The 18,230-nt window shown below is 39.0% G+C and overlaps 1 protein-coding gene across 1 annotated transcript in view; it reads right to left on the bottom strand.

Moving 5' to 3' along the window:
• RAPGEF5 (Rap guanine nucleotide exchange factor 5) overlaps window positions 1–18,230 on the bottom strand; it is a 178,221-nt gene that overhangs the window by 34,485 nt on the left and 125,506 nt on the right. The window contains exons 11-12 of the mRNA XM_075212192.1: window positions 10,363–10,478; window positions 9,910–9,998 (exon numbers count right to left, since the gene is read on the bottom strand). Coding sequence (XP_075068293.1) covers window positions 9,910–9,998; window positions 10,363–10,478 — 205 coding nt within the window. The remainder of the gene's footprint in view (window positions 1–9,909; window positions 9,999–10,362; window positions 10,479–18,230) is intronic.

The raw sequence follows: 18,230 nt of genomic DNA, 5'->3' as shown, positions 1-18,230 counted from the left end.
TCTATCTCTCATATATATATATATATATATATATATTTATTTATTTATTTTGTCATAAGTAAACATTTTCCATTGACATTCAGTCTTATACTTGATGAAGAAAGTTCCTCAGGTGTGTATCTGTCTGCACAGCAGGCTTTAGGATGATCTTATAATCTTACAAACACACACAAAGACGTACATAATACTACAGTTACTCTTGATTAAAACCCCTGACATGACTTACAAAGAGTAGACTACAAAAAACGAGTTTTTTTTGCACTTTTACATCTGTGATCTACGCACATAAAGTTTAAAAATAAATAAATCCAATTTAAGAATTGTCTCAATGATCACATACAAAACAAATCAAGGTTTTAGCAAGATATGATCAGAAGGCTGGTAAACCACCATCATAGTGATTGACAGAAGTGACCAGTGCTGGCAGTGTACGTGGGGGCACACAGTGGTCATCTCTAGCATAACATTTATAAACATCAAACTGTGAAGTTGCACCACAATCATGTTTATTAAGGTCATGCTGTAAGTGTACAGCAAATCAGTGTGCAACATGTTTATATTTTATACTCATGTACATATAAATTATGCACACCTGTACTATGTGCAGCCTGCGTGTGTGATGATTTCTCCTATTGCTGAACGTTACGCTAACTGCCCAATGTTTCTTTTGCTCCCTTGAGCGGTCCCCTGATTGGCTAAAATCAGTTTGGTTGCAATTAAGGACTGGTGAGTTAATTTGGTTTGTATTAATATAGGTTAGGATTTGTTCTGCCCTGCTCAAGAACTTACTTTTTAACACTATGAAAGTAGCACAATTCTCCGTAGTTTGTACAAACAGTGCCTTATGAGAGCATGACACTCAGCTTTCACTGAAATGCAATGATACACAGACCTGCTGCCTGTCTCTCTGGCAGTGTGAAGACACAGAAACATACCTTGTTTAATAGCAATGAAAAGGCTAGTAACTAAAACACATCCCCTCCTGCTTCTACACACAATTTGAACACCAATGATAGCTTTCATTTTCTTCAGTCGGTCTCAGCATGAGGTTCAGCAACATCTCAGAACGTGCTGCTCCTTTGCAGGCTTTGGGAATATTACACCCATAGTTATTATGCTGAAGACTATAATAGAAAGTCCAGTATATAAATAATTATTTATTAAACAGAGAGCTTTAATAATAGAGCTCTACTGGAAAGTTATGGAATGGATATACTATCTAGCATTCTATAGAACAACATACATTTAAGGTAATCCTATTTTAGCCATTTGCCATCTCTTGAGTACATCAGACCCCACCTACATGTGTTCCATAACAGTAAACACTGAAGACAAAACAATCCAATATAGGTGTGATCACTTGTTTGTAACATTTCTTTTCTCCCCATAGAAAGGTTTGTGGATCCTATATTGTACTAGATGATTGCAATATGTATCTAAAAAATAATAGTGGTAATGATCAGGTGCGATTAGCCAAGGCTCATCCTCAAAATCTGATCCTGTCTTATGTATATGACTTTTCTTGTTGTTGCTGCACTCTATTTGATAGTCTGTTGTGGGTGATAAAATACAAAGTCACATTACATTGTAATTCTTCCATTTCTTATCCTTGCAGTATAACAATGTTCACCCTGATTGTAATATATTGGAAAAAGTGGGATATAAACTGATTTTTTTTCCTTCTACAACCAACATGAAATTTCATGTGGCCGACAGATAAAAAAGTCGTCCTACACAAAACACACTCTTAGCTTTGTACAGCAGATTACATAAAAAGTGTTGCAGAGTGAAAAAAGCTTTAGCTATGCAGAGAGTGACAAGTTATAGCTGGGGATCTGCCCTTGCGTTCGGCTTTGAAGGTTTGCAATGGAAACAATCCTGTCTTATGTAAGATGTTCTTGGCACTCAATTAAAGCAAGCTGATCTTGAATGACACATTAGTATTCAGGTTATAAAACACCTATTGGCAGTTACTTCCTCATTTGACAACATGTCAATAAACTAAATGCTAGTGAGCAGCAAAGGAAAAGAAGGCCTATCAATCTATTTATAAGGAAACAAAAGTTTTAACTAATCATATAAAAGTGCAAGAAATGATGACTACAAAGCAATGGCGTCCATTGTTTTGCAATTTGGAGGTAGGGACAGCGTGGAACCACATTATGTGGGGGAAAACACTGCTTGGAGATAGGAACTCCGCACATTACATAACATTCAGTATAGGATAGCAATGCTAGGTTTGGACAAAGTCTGAAATCTTACATACTAAGGTTTCTGCCAATTAACTAGGCACTGGAACCCTTCAACAGTCTACGCAAGTCTCCTATATACTTCCTACACTCTCCTGATTCACATAGGCAATGGTGTTGTTGCTGTCTCTCCTCCATGAGCTTCAGGTGAGTGTAGGAAGTCTACAGGACACTGGCACTGAATCATCAATGATTTTGGGTATTCTGGCAGATGTATCAGACCACAGATTTTTATGCCTCTCAAAAATACATATTAAGTTTTGGGTGAAATGGTTTCTATTTATTAACAAACTGTGTACCCTTCTAATGAACATAACCGATAAACCTACAATGTGTGCTGATATGTATAGGACTATACAACACTATATAAACTTATATGTTTCCATAAGTGCGTATGTACCGTATTGTATGCAAAGTAAGAGTAGAACTGAGTAACTGTGCGTGCTTACTGTGTACCTACTTCCTATGCCTCTAGGGCCACTAACAGTTTTCAGGTGTAAAACGCTCAGTAAATATCTGCTCAAAGCACCCTATTCCAATCTTACAGTTACTGATAATCATTAAAACCTTGAATTTCTCTTTTTTGGACTTAAAATCATACTTTATAAATGCCCAGATTCAGGGTATTATTGCAATGCTGCTACTGAAGGCTCCTTATTGTGAAATATCTCAGGATCACCGTATTTAGAGAGATTAGAGCTATACTCAGTATACATAAGATAACGTGAGCCGAACTCTGCACCCATAGGTCTTGTCTAACCGTGCGTTTTTTTAATAGAAACCCTTAATTCCTCTAACTAGCATTACAGCAAGTGCAAAATCTTGAAGGAGAGGATGCAACATCTCAGGGTGCAAACACAATCCATCTGAGCAACCACGGACGCTGTGTAATCAGATGCCTTTAAAACCTAGATATTGCTTTGCTAATATAAAATGCCAGTCAGTGGAAGGTGAGGCTTCTAATACCAAAACAACTTGCAGTGGACAATCCCTTTAAAATGTCTAGTAGATGTGCTGTAATAAATATAGACGATACAGTGGCATCAATATACAATATTTATAGACTCCTATACATTATGTAAGGCATAATGTACCACCTATAATTCACAGAGGAGTTCTGGGACCAAATAAATGCATGAGGCCGCAAGCAGAGTTCATTTAAACAGGTCACAGCAGAAGATGCATTATTCCTTATAATACACAAGTTTTTCTAAGGAACAGTGAAGTGATAACATCATAACTTATAGATTATAAGCAATGACATCAGAATTCACCGTTCATAATGATATTATTTACAGGCATTTTTACATATATTAGATTCACTAGTGTATTAAACAGTATTATAACCAATGTTTAGTGTCATCACTGTCATATTCATTATAAACAACTATGTAATATACAGATCAACATATCCTATATTATTTGAAATGATCAGAAATCACATCAGAGTACTGTGCCATTTATAATAGTCTGTAGGGACTGCAGCTGGCCCAGAAGAGCAGAGTTGTGGCCTTCTCACAGCATGTCTGTGACATATACGCAGAGAAGTCCCGCACTTGGTGCCACTGTGCATGGCCTCACGCATGCTCAGAGGAGCACAGTGGGGGGCTCAGGAGGGAGTGGACAGACACTGCCAGGGTCTCCTCCAATGTTTGCTATAGGGCCCACCAGTGTCATGTTCCGGCCTTGTCTATAGCCTCATGTCTTCATACAGACAGAGGGTAGAGGGTTCTTTGGTGAATATTACTGTTTATATTAGGAGGACAATGCAAGAAAATGCAGTGAACAGCTTAAATTAATATTACAGCTGGCATAAATCTAATTTATTGTTTTAAAATAAAAATGTAAAGCAAAAATGTAAGCTTAAACTGAGGCATGTTAACATGATTAACTAGTGATTTACTGCTACGATCAGCAATTCCCCTTTTATTACCCAGCAATGCGGAAGCTCAGAGTACTGTGCACATTTGTCAGACAGCACTGAGTCTATTACTGCAGAGATAGCAATAGAATAAAAACAATTAGTGACTTGGAAGTAAACGTCTGGCATAAGCTTTTATGCAAAGGATACAGCGGCAGCAATGTGAAACCATGAACCAATGTATTTTCCCTATAGCTAAAATGGGCTGCATGGACATGGTTTCATCTTAATTTCATCTTTTTTTTTATTGCTAATTGGACTTTATTAACCTCCTCCCTCTTAAAATTCACATTCAGTGCCGCATATATGGCCTCAGCTCACTGCTGGTGAACGGCTCATAACCCCAGTATTCCAACAGTTGTGACAAAAGTGCTGACTGACCAGACCGCAGGACACACCCCTTCTATCACCTAAACACTCACGCGACTGTCCCACCTAAACACTCACGCGACTGTCCCACCTAAACACTCACGCGACTGTCCCACCTAAACACTCACGCGACTGTCCCACCTAAACACTCACGCCACTGTCCCACCTAAACACTCACGCGACTGTCCCACCTAAACACTCACGCGACTGTCCCACCTAAACACTCACGCCACTGTCCCACCTAAACACTCACGCCACTGTCCCACCTAAACACTCACGCGACTGTCCCACCTAAACACTCACGCGACTGTCCCACCTAAACACTCACGCGACTGTCCCACCTAAACACTCACGCCACTGTCCCACCTAAACACTCACGAGACTGTCCCACCTAAACACTCACGCGACTGTCCCACCTAAACACTCACGCGACTGTCCCACCTAAACACTCACGCGACTGTCCCACCTAAACACTCACGCGACTGTCCCACCTAAACACTCACGCGACTGTCCCACCTAAACACTCACGCGACTGTCCCACCTAAACACTCACGCGACTGTCCCACCTAAACACTCACGCGACTGTCCCACCTAAACACTCACGCGACTGTCCCACCTAAACACTCTTGTGAATCCTGTTGTCCTGTTCTTTGAAACCTCTCATGCCTCCAAATATACCCCCATTCTCTGCGCTCCCTACCAGACTCTTCCTCAACGGTGTACCCTTTGTACCCTAAAAGATGGTAAGCCCTCATCAGTAAATCCCTCTCTATTCTTCTGCCACTTATCATCATTATCACATAACACTATGGGGCCTATTTATCAACCTGCGAAGAGGCTAAAATCCCCTCAACATTCTATATAGACACATTATACCATTTCTTATCGATGCGATAAGTGATAACAAACGTAAGAGAAATACGATGGGTCATAAATATACCCCTAATATGGTACTTTAAACCCGGGTGCAAACATGGAAAACAGTTATAATATAAAACCATGTAGGCTCACTAAAAGTTATTTACTACAGAAAAAGAAAATTATACAGTTGAGTTAGCAGCCAAAAGTTGGGATTGCCCAACTGTCATCCACTTGAAAGAGCCAACTTCTTAGTTTTTAACACTGCTCCAGGCTATTGTGCTGCATAAATCAGACAGTAAATGATTCAAGTTTGTACAAGGGAACAAGAAGTGTTATAATGTGTTGGTATTTGAAAGTACTTTGCTTGTTTTTTCTCCCTAGTGGCGCAGGGCAGCTGAACTGTATGTGTGTAAACGTGACGATACAGTTTGTTCTGTACTTGTGGTGTTAAACAGTCACAAGCTCATGGGGAAGAAGTTATACAATTCTGAGCAGGAATTAAGATTTTTCGAGGTAGTGGCACTCTGCAAATGTATTTTACTAATACATCTACAGAAACTATTCTTCATCACATTATGTTACCTATAACTTTAAAGAAAACCTTTCAGCAGTCAAACTTGTGTCCCCAGTATGTTAATGTCCACCCTCTAGTCTCATTCTACTCAAATAGTGAGCATGTAGTGAGTTCTGAATGGTTCATAAGTATTAATGCTTCCTACGTGTCATTAATATATGGTGGGGCAAAGTGGGGCTTAGAAGCTTTATATATAGAGAAAGTTAGAGGTTATTAAGAGGGTTGTTTGTTTGGTTCATATTTATTACATTTATAGACTGTTAAGCCTTCCAAACATAATTTATCTGGCAGAGATGATATTTCCTTATTCTAGGCATCTCATGATCAATATATCTGAATTCAAATTGATAATATTTACTCAAGTGCATGTTAGTAGTGTCTGTAAGGAGGGACAGACCAGAATGGCCTTCCTGTAGAAAATTTGCCACAGGAATAGCACTCAGATTACTTTTCTTAACAGTGAAAAGCTGGAGGTCCGGGGCAAGGTTTTAACACAGAGAAGGCAGCACATTCCTGGCTCAGAGCTAGAGTAACCAATCACGTTACATCCCAAGGCTGCCAAGAACAGGTGAGACAAGGATGTTGAAGAAATCCTTTAACAAAAGATGTTCAGGAAATAAAGGACCAATATAATCCCAGTTATAGATTGGGGAGTTCTGTGACCATATTAAAGCACAATTAGGCTAAATCTAAGCATTATTTTAGGAGAAAAATTAAAAAGCTGAAGTTAATTAAAGGGATGAGCAAAAGGAAATGCTCTACATAATACATGTAATCAAAGATACAACTCTCTGCAATAACATATCAGCAGGTATTTTAAACAAGGGCTACAAGCTATAAACAAATCTGACAATACAACATATTAAGGAGCTGGAGGCTGCAAGTGAAAGGCTCAGAGGGCCACATGCGGCCTTAGGGCGTCCTGTTGCCCATCACTGCCCTAGGCTAATTACTTACATTATGAGGGAATTCTGTGTACAGCCAAAGTTGTTTGTAATTTTTTTCTATTATTATTATATTATTTTTTCTACTTTCTATATTTCCTTTTTCTTTTTGTACAACTATGTACTTCAAATGAAGATGTGGACATGTTTTGCCACACGCGCCTATTCATGATCAGAATTAATACTGGTAATATACTTTTATTTTTACAGATTGGACAAGGTGAAAGTTGGGGCAATGAAGCACTATGGAGATGGTGGTATGGATGCACAGCAAAGGGGCTTAGGTTTGCAAAGGGTTAAAGGTACATTATGGAATACCTGGTCTCCTACACCATTTACTTCTATGTAACATAACTGCCATCTTTACTGATCCTGGTCAATTTTGATTCACAAAAGGTTACTCTATAAGGTCCGAGACAAAGAAAAACAGTGATGCCACTGGCAAGGGTTCACAAGAGATACTTCTTATATGAGCTGCCACAAAAGTATAAGTTCCCTTTAAACCAGCTGCAGAAGAATGCCAAACATCTGGCTTTGTGTCCTCTTGTATATCTATCCATCATGAAGATGATGTGCTCTACCCATGTGTGTAAATGCTGAGGAACACTGGAAGTGCATCTCCCAAAAGAACTCGGAGCTATAAGGTGCCACAAAACTAAAAAAGCATAAACATAATTACTAAACCCCTATGGCACCACTTATGTATGTTTCTTATTATTTCTTTGATGCTGCCCTGTTTGACAGAACCATTGTTAGGGGGAAGCAACTCCTGGTATGTATCAAGACTGCAATTAAGAATGTCCACTTTGTTCAATTAGTGTGAATCTGCTAAAGACTAGAATACTGTTGATAAAACATATCACACTTCAACGATCTCTATCAGCAGACCATCAATACTGGTATAGAAGTAATTACATACGAACTTTAATACATGGTCAGCCAGCAATGATACTTCTGCTACTTCAATTGCTAATAACTTAATAAGCTTCTTCACTTTATCTACTAATATATGCTTTTAGGACCATTTTTGATCACATGTAGAATTCCCAAGTTTTATTTTTTAAACTTCCCAAGACCACGTACTAATCACAGGATGTAATAGTATTAGGGAGATTTTGGATGAGTGATTAGCAGTAATCTTGGAGGTTTTCAGGAAAGCTGGAAGTGGTAATCTAGTAGAGTAATTCAATTTGAATATTCACAGCCACTCAATCTGAATCAGGAATGCAGATGGATGGATGCTCTCTGCAATGATATGACCTATTATTTCCCACGGGTAGAGGAGGGCAGACTGTCCCTGCACATTATCAGCATGTCATCAGATGGTCCATGCTTGCTGCATGAACCTACGTAAAAAATATTTCCTCAAAAACCAAAGTGGTAAATACTATTCATGGAACTCATTAACACACTAAATGAGAAACCATCAAAATTAAAGTTAATAGCTGGCCCTTGATTAGTGTTTTCTTGTATAGCAATACCAAAAATGGGTTGGATTAGATTTATAGACATTATTAAGCTACATTATTAAGCCTGTTTTTTACTACGGTCATAATAAATGAATAATAAATGAAGACTAGGACATTAATGACAGTTTGACAGGGGGTGTTGCAAGGACATTTATTCACTTTGCCTTTTTGTGAGGTAAAGAACAGAAAATGAAACATGGGATTTTATAGCTACTTGACACAGAACAGAGCCGACACGCTGCAGGTTTGAGGACGGTTCCTCCAGAGATGGCCTGAGCTAAACAATAGGCAATAAAGGATATTGCAGATAATGATAAAGCAAGGATTCCCTGCACGCCTACCTTGTGCTGCCAGCCCTTGCTTTCCAAAATAAACTCTGTTTATCAACAATTATTATGTAATAAGAGACACTACACACGTCACCTTCAGTACATTGGAAAAATGCACAAATGTAATTACTGACGATTTTCCTTGTTCTGCCTGTGACAATAATGAAGATCAAAAGCAATGGATACAGGAATCACTGCACAAAAATATTAAATTTAAACATGTATTGCATTTAGCTTTGGTTTTCATTCTTCTGCTTCACAACAGTCACACGAGTGCTCACAAACAGGGAATGTACATGGCTGTCCACAGAGGGGGTAGCTTGGTTGCAGGGAATGATTCCTTTTAGTCAACTCATATAAAAATAGTACAAACTTGTCAGGTTTCTTTGTCAAACTAAAAAAAAAACCTGCAGCTCCATTCACAATTAAGTCACAAATGCTTTGCTCCAAGCCGCTGCAGTGATTTATTTAGCCATGTGCAGGAAAAGCAAGCTTTAAAAAGTTCACAAGTCAATTTTCACGCATGAGAGGTGCCAATCAATCCAGATGTTCTGCGCCAGTTAATGAAATGACAGAAAACATGTGACTATCCACTTTCTCAATCCACTCCACAGTAAGTGGAAACAGTATTCTTGCTACTGGCTAAATGAAATTGCTGAGCATTACAGATGGTAGCAGCAATGTATGATGGAGCAAAGGGAAGATTTGGGGATGGCCAGGGGTTAATTCTCACATATTACAGAGACAGTACTGAAATACACAGAACTCTACATAGCCAATTATTAATAGAAAAACCACAACTGCTGCATACAGAACCTCTTGTGCATCAGAGGTTTGTTATGTCTAGAAGCACAATAGATTGTCAGCTTTGTGGCTCAATAAGTTCTGCAGCAGATAATGGTTTTCTTGTTCTGGCCTTAGAAAAAGAGTTTGCTGTGGCCTACATTTTAAGATTAAAAATTCTGCGCTGTTCTAAGTCTGTTAATAATTTGTGTGAGTGTAATGTGAGTATTGAGTTGCCATCTAAAGTTCCTATTTTATTTTATGTGGTTTGCAATAACCACTGCTCAGTCCTTTGTGTGGCATAATAAGGACATGTTTTATTCTCTGTGACCACAATGTGGCATGCAAAGCTTTGAGGTCGTTGGCATCGGTACAGGGCAAGGCGCTCACAGCTGTTTTCTTTATCGTACCTGTCTCTTTGTCTTGTACTTCGTCCAGGTGCAAGTCATTCAGGAGGTGCTCCAAAATCTTCTCAGGGGTTCCAGACACCACCATGTACCTATCAGAAAGCAGAGAGTCCACAGAGTCATCCTCAGTGGAGGACTGAGAGCGGCTGCTCCATTCATCCTCCTCATCCTCCTCATCAATGTATTTAAAATAAGGCACATCAAATGTGGGCAAAGGAAGCTCTCTGACAGTAAAAGCTGCTATCAGCTTCTCATCCGTGTGAGCATCAAAGATCCTCAGCTTCGAACTTCCCATTGTGATGTTTGAATGACAAAAGGCATCCCCTACAATGTGCAATGTGTGCCTGAAGCCGCTCTATCTTTGCTAGCTAAATCCATCTGGCAGCTGAGAGCTCTGCAGTCAGCCTGTGCTTGTCTATCTGTGTGTGTCTGTGTGCCTAGAGGAGAAACTCTTACCTCCAATCACCCTCGCCACTCCCTGCTGTGGAGGCCGGCCTTTCTGACGACACTTTCTTAAGCACCAGAACATCTTGGTCTTGTTCTCTTACTTGAATAGTAGTCGCTTCTTCATCCTGTTTTAATGCATGAATAGGAAGGGTTTTAAAATAAAAAATGTAAATGTCTCTCTCATGAGAGCACGATGACAGCTTATTATAACTGAGCCTTGTTCCCTGTGCAGCTGCTGTACACAAATCCCAATGATTTATACTGCAAAATACATCACATATGACCAAAGGGCCTGATCTTTGCCCACACTGCTCTTTCTATAATTATGCATTTTAATGTCCATCACCCAAGCTGCGCTCTCAGTAACGGATTTCTTTTTCTTGATCTGTACTGACTCTGTCTTAATTGCCCTGACCTAAAAAAAATGGATGATGACATACAGGTAAAATACTTGTCACCCTGTAAATGTTTTAAGATGTGTAATAAATCCTACAAGGGAAATGATAAATCAAGGCTAGACTGTGGATATCACTTTATAAATTCATTTGAGCCAATTGCTTAATAGTTCAGATTTTGGGAAATCATTATTTTATGTGTAAAACATATTCCACTAAGCTATACAATTGTTCCAAGTCTTTGTCTAATAAAACAGATACCAGAGTTTGTTTTACCTGGACCCTGTATGTAATTGTCAAGAAAAAAAAAAATGTACTCATATCACAATGTTTAGTAGTCAATCAATTCACTAGGGACTAATGACAGCACTGAAGCATGAGGCACAAAGACACTAATTCCAAGTGAATAGATACACTGCATTTACTCTTACGCCAGGGTAGTTATCACTTTTGCCTATAGCTCTGTACTCATCATGAAAACGGAAGTGTTTGAGGCAGCAAAATTAAAAGAGAAGCAACTCTACCATTGGTCTTCATAGCTCTGAGCCCTCCCGAAGCACTTAAATAACACAGCTCATAATGATCAGGCTCAAGGATTTCATTGCCTGTGGAAGCCCAGTGGGCTGCATATGCAGGAAGCAATGATTATTCAGCTTCTTCTGTTGAAACAGCTGAGATTCAGAGAATGTTGGTGCAGTGACCCATAGATTGCTGCATCCATCCTCATCTCTCTGCACAAAGCCACTGCCACATCCATTAACAGCACTGAGCCCTTTAGCTTATAAGGCTGCACAATTATTCCTCTTTACATCCGAAGTAAAGAGAGTTTAGGAAGCAAAATAAATGGTAGAAATGCATTGCTATAGCTAAAAAAGTAATTCTGGAAATGCCTTACATGATGTGATGGTAGTCGAGGTGACTTTAGTTAAGCTCTTGAATGGACAAAATTACATCTCTAATATTGTACAAATGAGTTGATTAAATGTTATCTGATGGAAAGCTGCACAGCAACCTGCACTGTCTGCTACTCCAACCAGTGCAAGATGAGTCATACTGTAACTGAGTGTGTAAAAAAGTGACAAGTTGTGTAACAGCTGACTGCAAAATAATCCTGTTTATGAGCTTTGTAAATGGGATTCTGCCCAGTTACATAATGGAGCATAAGTAGAAATGTTGCTTTCACAATATTACCCAATGTGTATAATACTCTCTTGTATCATGTTGCTTTATAAATAAGCAGCAAATAGCATGCTCTTCAGTTTGTAAGAAGCATGATTAGCAGGGAGTATGATAATGCATCGCAGTCACGAAATGTCCTATGTGTTTAACAACATGCATCACTTGCTGTCTGTTGCTTCTCCTTATCCCCAGTTTAGTGGCCTTATGACCCACAGTCTAAAGTCTTGATGGATCCATATATATCTTTAAGTCATTGATAGTTGCCAACTATCCGAAATTATGTATTTTGGAATGCAGTCCTCACTATAATGACTTTGTCTCTTTGCTTCATTTGGTTCAAATTTATTGAAGGCCATTTACAATGCAGAAATACATGTCACATTAGAGTGTAGTTTAGGAAACAGGTTAGTATGGGAGGCCCATCACTAATCATCAGTTCTCCTGCATAAATGTACCTATTATCATAACATGATTCATAATATTATAGAAAACTAATACCAATGTCTGCATGAATTAGTTTTTCCAAGAGACAACAATGGAAACACGCAAAATCATAATGCATGGAGAACCACAGTCATATGTATTATGTACACAAAACCTATGGGAATATACATGTATACGATTCCCACTTTTGGAAAACTCCTCCACACACATATAGTGTAACAGTGTGTCCACCTGAGACCTTCATCCAGGAGTCAACATATGGAGAGTGAGTCATGGTCACAACGAGCATATTTCACTCTGTCCATGAGTCCTCAATGGTGCGGAACTATAGACAGATTGATTCCTTTAGCACCAAGAGCCACAGGTCTCAGCTTCAAGTAACAGGTGTAGATTCAATTCAGATTCTCCAAAACAGTTTGTGGAGACATATCTAGGCGATGTCAGGCAAGAAATCCTCGCTTATTTTTCCTCGCTTCCCAGAGTGGTGCGCAGAAAAGAAGCAGAGATTCCGTACAGTATTAGGTGGCAATTTGCACAGCCAGACATCGGCCCCATAGAGGCAATATCTAGTAACTGACAAAACTATGTTTTTCTATCACAGTGGAAAAAGTAATAGACACTTCTAACAAATTAAGTCTGAGTGACTAGTGCATTGTCAACTGGACTGGCTATAGTTATGAACCTAAGATATGGGCTATTTCAAACTACTGAGCTTATAATTAATCATGAAATATTATTTTGTACACATCACAAATTTGAAATCTGTTATATTTCCATTATATTTTTAGTAACTACATACATTATGGGCCTGAATTATTACGGCATGCAAAACGTACGTATTGTACGTTTGTTAAAAAACATAAATGCACATAAATTGGGCATATGCATGTCCATATTTAAACCTATTTAAGGCACATTTGGATGTGGCTCACAAGCCAGCCCTTGCTAGATGTAAACCCCTATACCTGGGAGGTGAGTACATCTGATTAACTGCATTTTAATGGTATTTAAAGCATATAGGTCATGTAGGACCTGCATATAATGAGGTGCCCTTGATGGTGGGATGCAGTCAATCGCGTCATTTTGGCCCCTCGCCTACGACGGAAATGCTGTTTTTTCACGGGGGAAAGGGGGGGGGGGCAGTGCCATAATTACGCGATTCACCGTGAATCGTGTTATTTTGGCCAGGGAATTGTGGGATGCGGGAGACTTGCCTGCTCTCCCAGGAGTCCGGGAGACCGACCCGGATTTCAGGAGAGTTGGCAAGTATGGCACACAATCCTCCGCTTTAAAGTTCTTCATTTGGACACTTTGGAAATATTCCAATAATTGTTCTTCTTACAAAAATATGTTTTGAAATGGTTGGAACTGTTAATTTTTTGCCATTTGTTTTCAAACTAATTTGTGGAATGAAATGGAATGAAGGTCACTCAAAGAGATCATCAGTCAAAATATGACTTCAAATCAACAGTCTTCTTTTCACCACACTCCTATAATTACAGACTTGCGAAGTACGTGGGCCATGAAAGACTAATTCTGACTCCTTAAAAAGTGTTCTTTACATATAAATATTTTCACCATATGTTTGAGATGAACTTCACAGTGCTTTTTATATCCTTCCAGATTGGTGCTTTTCTACACCTCATTCTCGAATTTGCTCTTAATGTTGTTTGATCTTCACGACGAAACTTCTGCTTGGAAATGTACTAACCAAAGGTGGGACTTCTCACAGTCAGTTGTATTTACTGGGACATCAAATGCAACAATTTAATTGAACACAGATGGACTCCAATCAATAATTGTGTGATCTCAGAAGACTGATTGCTCCAAGGCTTATTTAGGGTTAGCAAAGGGGGCACATACTTATACAATACATTCTCTGCTTTTTATTTGTAATTAATTAAGGAAAGTTGTTGTTTTGTAGTTTGAAATGATCAGCAGTAAGCAACACCATATAAATATATTTTGATTTCACAAAATAGAACGTGACTGTAAAGGGGTGAATACTTTTTATAGTCACTATAGGCCTCATTTAGAGTCGGACGCAACGTGTGTCTAAGACGTACATGAAAGAGCAGGAGTGGGAGTGTGCTGCAGCTTGGTAGAGTATTACAAGTGGCATGCAACCCCAGTTGCGTCCAACTCATAATACCCTACCAAGTTGTGACCAGTTCCTACAGCTAGCTACTTGCGCCACCTAATTCCTGACGCAGTTTTTCTGTCTTTTTTGACGTGTGTTCCGCCTGCGTCTTGATCGGACTAGGGTAGTTTTTGCGGGTAGACTCCCATAGTATCTACATTTTTCATGGTCACGCCTACATAACTCCGTGTTTCGCCCTTTCCCTCGTACTGAGACACAAGCTGTCACAGTGTACAAAGCATCTGAAATGCAGACGGAACTGCAGGGAACTGTTGCTTACTGCGCATGTCCATCATTGGAAATGTGCAGCATATGCCTGAAACTGACTTTGTGTCCGACTCTAAATGAAGTCCTATGTTGGCAAGATGCTGCTTCTAGGCTGGGTTGGAGGACTTTATCCTGATAACTCTTCCAACACAATATGAATACCATGTCATACTACGTATTTAAGACATGCCTCCTCATGTATGTCATGCACTGTAGTGGTTTCTCAATATTTTTCAATTTATATTTGATCCACTAATATTAAAACATTCCCATGGACAAATGTTAGTAGACTTAAATTACAAGGCACTTAATGGTGGGAACATTTAATTTTCACACATATATATAATATATATATATATATATATATATATATATACATATACACACACACACACACATATACAAGTTAACCCGTGCATGATACTCATGCATTCTAGTCAAATCAAGCTACTTAAGGTGTTAAAAAAGTTCTTGTCATGCATTTGGGCCTAGCCCAGGCCTCCTCAGGGGAAGAGTGTTACTTCCCAACGCAAGCGCCCTTTTTTAACGTGGTTTTGTCCACATGTCACCACCTCATCATTTTTCTCCATCACCTCATCCTTCATCTTCATCGCCACATCCTTCATCAAGCTACTTAAGGTGTTAAAAACTCCCCACTGTCACCCCCGGCAACCACCAACCACTCCCAACTGTCACTTCTCCTTCAAGAAATATATAGGTCAGTGTATAACTCTGCCCAGCAGGTGGCGCTGCAGCTTGTTGTTTTTTTTTTTTACACACGCCACTAGGCATTTATATAGTAGATATATAATTTTTGCATTATATGCCATGTATTACATTTTATTTATCTTTTTCTGTACTCAAAAATGTTTAGCTGACAGTGCCAATTCCGGAGCACAAACGTGGGTAACATTCATGAAGCCAAATAATGTTTTTATCATCACTGCAGTGATCTCTCGAGATGATCCATTTAAAGTAGGTATCCAATATGCAAATGGAAGATTATTATTACTATTTAAATAGGGAATGCTCTGTGGGGCATCCCGGACAATGGAAAGCTAAACAACATAGAAAAAAAGACATACTGACTTCTTATTACATTTACAGCACACAAAATATAATATGTGGCAGTGGTGTATGGCACAGAGAACTGTAGGGTCAATTTGTGGAACAAGCAGTTTTGTATAATGACTCGAAGTGAGACAATCAGTGTAATTAATTATGGTTGTGCAATTGTCTGATTTCCACAATTACAAAGGTGGTGGAGTTCTGGTATCAGCTTATGTTATATAAATTAGAAGATAAACTCTTTTTTAAGTGCCTTTATTGGCTTCTAAATTCTTTTAGAGCCTTGCCGCATTTAGCAGACATTGCTTGAAAGTCCTATGGTGGGCATTTTTCATTGGGTGGCTCAGAACAATGCCCTCTTATTATAATAGGCATGTTGGTTGGTAATCCATTGGAATGTAGAGATGGAGCAGAATTTATTTTAGTGAATGGTACACCATGAATTTCTAGAGCCCATTCTGTCTTTTTCTGATTGTTTATCTGTAAATAGCTCAGGATACTTGAGTTAACTGCAAAAATCATTGTGTGTCATGGTGCACTGTCCGGGGAAGGCTGGTAAAGACTCAACTCAGCATCCCGTTAGGAACATCTTAAAGGAAAAAAAATGCAGGTGGCCCAGCCCCAGGTAGCCCACTATGGGACCAGCCCGGGGAAAAGGGGGGGGGGGCAGCTGTACACCCCATTAAACTCTGCTTCATCTATACAGCATATACTGGAAAATCAGGATGCATAAAAAGAAAAGGTAATTTAGTGATTTGGAGATGGCGCGGTTGTGGTTTTGCAGTTTATTGAAAGAGACAGAGGTCATCATGAACAATTGGCTGAGGCAGTAAAATGTTGTACAGTGAGAGTAGTCAAGCAGAGCACAATGGTGCTATAGGTATTCCAGTGTGCATCAATAGAAGGGATAGAGACAGATGCTTTCTCTTCAGGAAAAATAATAACACAATGATGATCGGGTTATACCGAGAGTCAGAGGAGACCAGAAAATCACAGTGCAGGGGCAGGGATAGTGACAGACAGGGGATTGAAAGGACATCACCTATTGTTGAAAATATTGACATAGATATCACATATGCAATGATTACGGATTACTATGGGTCAGAATAAAAAATGCCATGGGTGTTGTTTGGGTGGGGCAGGGGGGGGGGGGGTCACAAGACTCTAGGGAATACATGAGACCTGAGTCTTGAATCAATGCATAACAGGTGAGGAGCAGAAGAAGGTATTTCAAGATATTAAATGTAAATTCATGTATGTACAAATTATTAGGAAGAAATATTAGGAGATGGGGATGATTGCAGATTAATTTAATCATTCCCTATTTCTATCAGCATGACATTTGTGGTAAGGAAATTGTTAGGCGTGTAGAATATATATTTTACTTAAATGTTTTACTTTAACAATTATCCACCCATAGAGCTAGCTATAAAATGACATGGACTGCTGTACGGCTTTCTCGTAAACACTAATGTGATCATAGTTCCAAGACTAAAATGACATTGCCTATTGTACTCAAATCCTTCCACTAACTGTGACACTGAATAGTTTACCATATGACCAGAGGGAAACTATTGTCCCAAGGTCATTTCATGACCAGAGAGTATTCTTATACCGTTGTCTGCTATTATTCAGTTTATGCTGAACTGAGGCCAACACGCTTCTCCAGGTGGGATTTATGGTACTATAAGAAACGTATCTATTTTTTGTGCATCACCTGTATTCGGGTCATCTATTTTAACATTATCAGAGGTCATGTGTTCGAAGAAACCAAGAGTAAGACTGCGGCATTATGGGCCCTCTGCCGAGTCAAAATAAAGAAATGGTACCCACAATACCTTATGCTTCAGTGATGTCACTGGTTCCTGTTGCATTCTCATAAATATTATACAAATAGCAAAGCTTTCAAACTGTGTGTAAGCAACACGTCCTCTTTTATAGTTAATATATACCACACTCGATACCCATACATATACAAAAACATACAAAATACTGTAGAGAGGATCTTTGAACTGTTTGATGGATTATATAAAAATAAAGTACATTTCCGCAGATGGATCCCATGGTTTTTATTTTCAATGGCCAGACCAAATTTAAATATGTTGAGAGATAATGACTGGTGCAACAATGTTTAGAGATAAAGCAGTTAGACGATCTAAAAAGGGTAAAGCACACTATAAGCAAACATTGCTGATCATGTAACCAGCCTTATGAAACACATGACTTTACATCCAGAAAACTGTATAAAAGAAAGAACTGTTCTCTGCAAATATTCCTCTTGCTCATAATTAACAGTTGAACAATTAATCACTTACTACCATTTATTACCTTAAGTAATTAAAGAGTAATCATCAACTGATCAAATGACAGAACAAGGAGTGACC

This window comes from Mixophyes fleayi, chromosome 5 (genome assembly GCF_038048845.1).
Source record: "Mixophyes fleayi isolate aMixFle1 chromosome 5, aMixFle1.hap1, whole genome shotgun sequence".
In the NCBI taxonomy this organism is placed as follows: Eukaryota; Metazoa; Chordata; class Amphibia; order Anura; family Limnodynastidae; genus Mixophyes; species Mixophyes fleayi.
The sequence above is the reverse complement of the archived record's forward strand: the minus strand, read 5'-3'. Positions and strand labels throughout refer to the sequence as shown.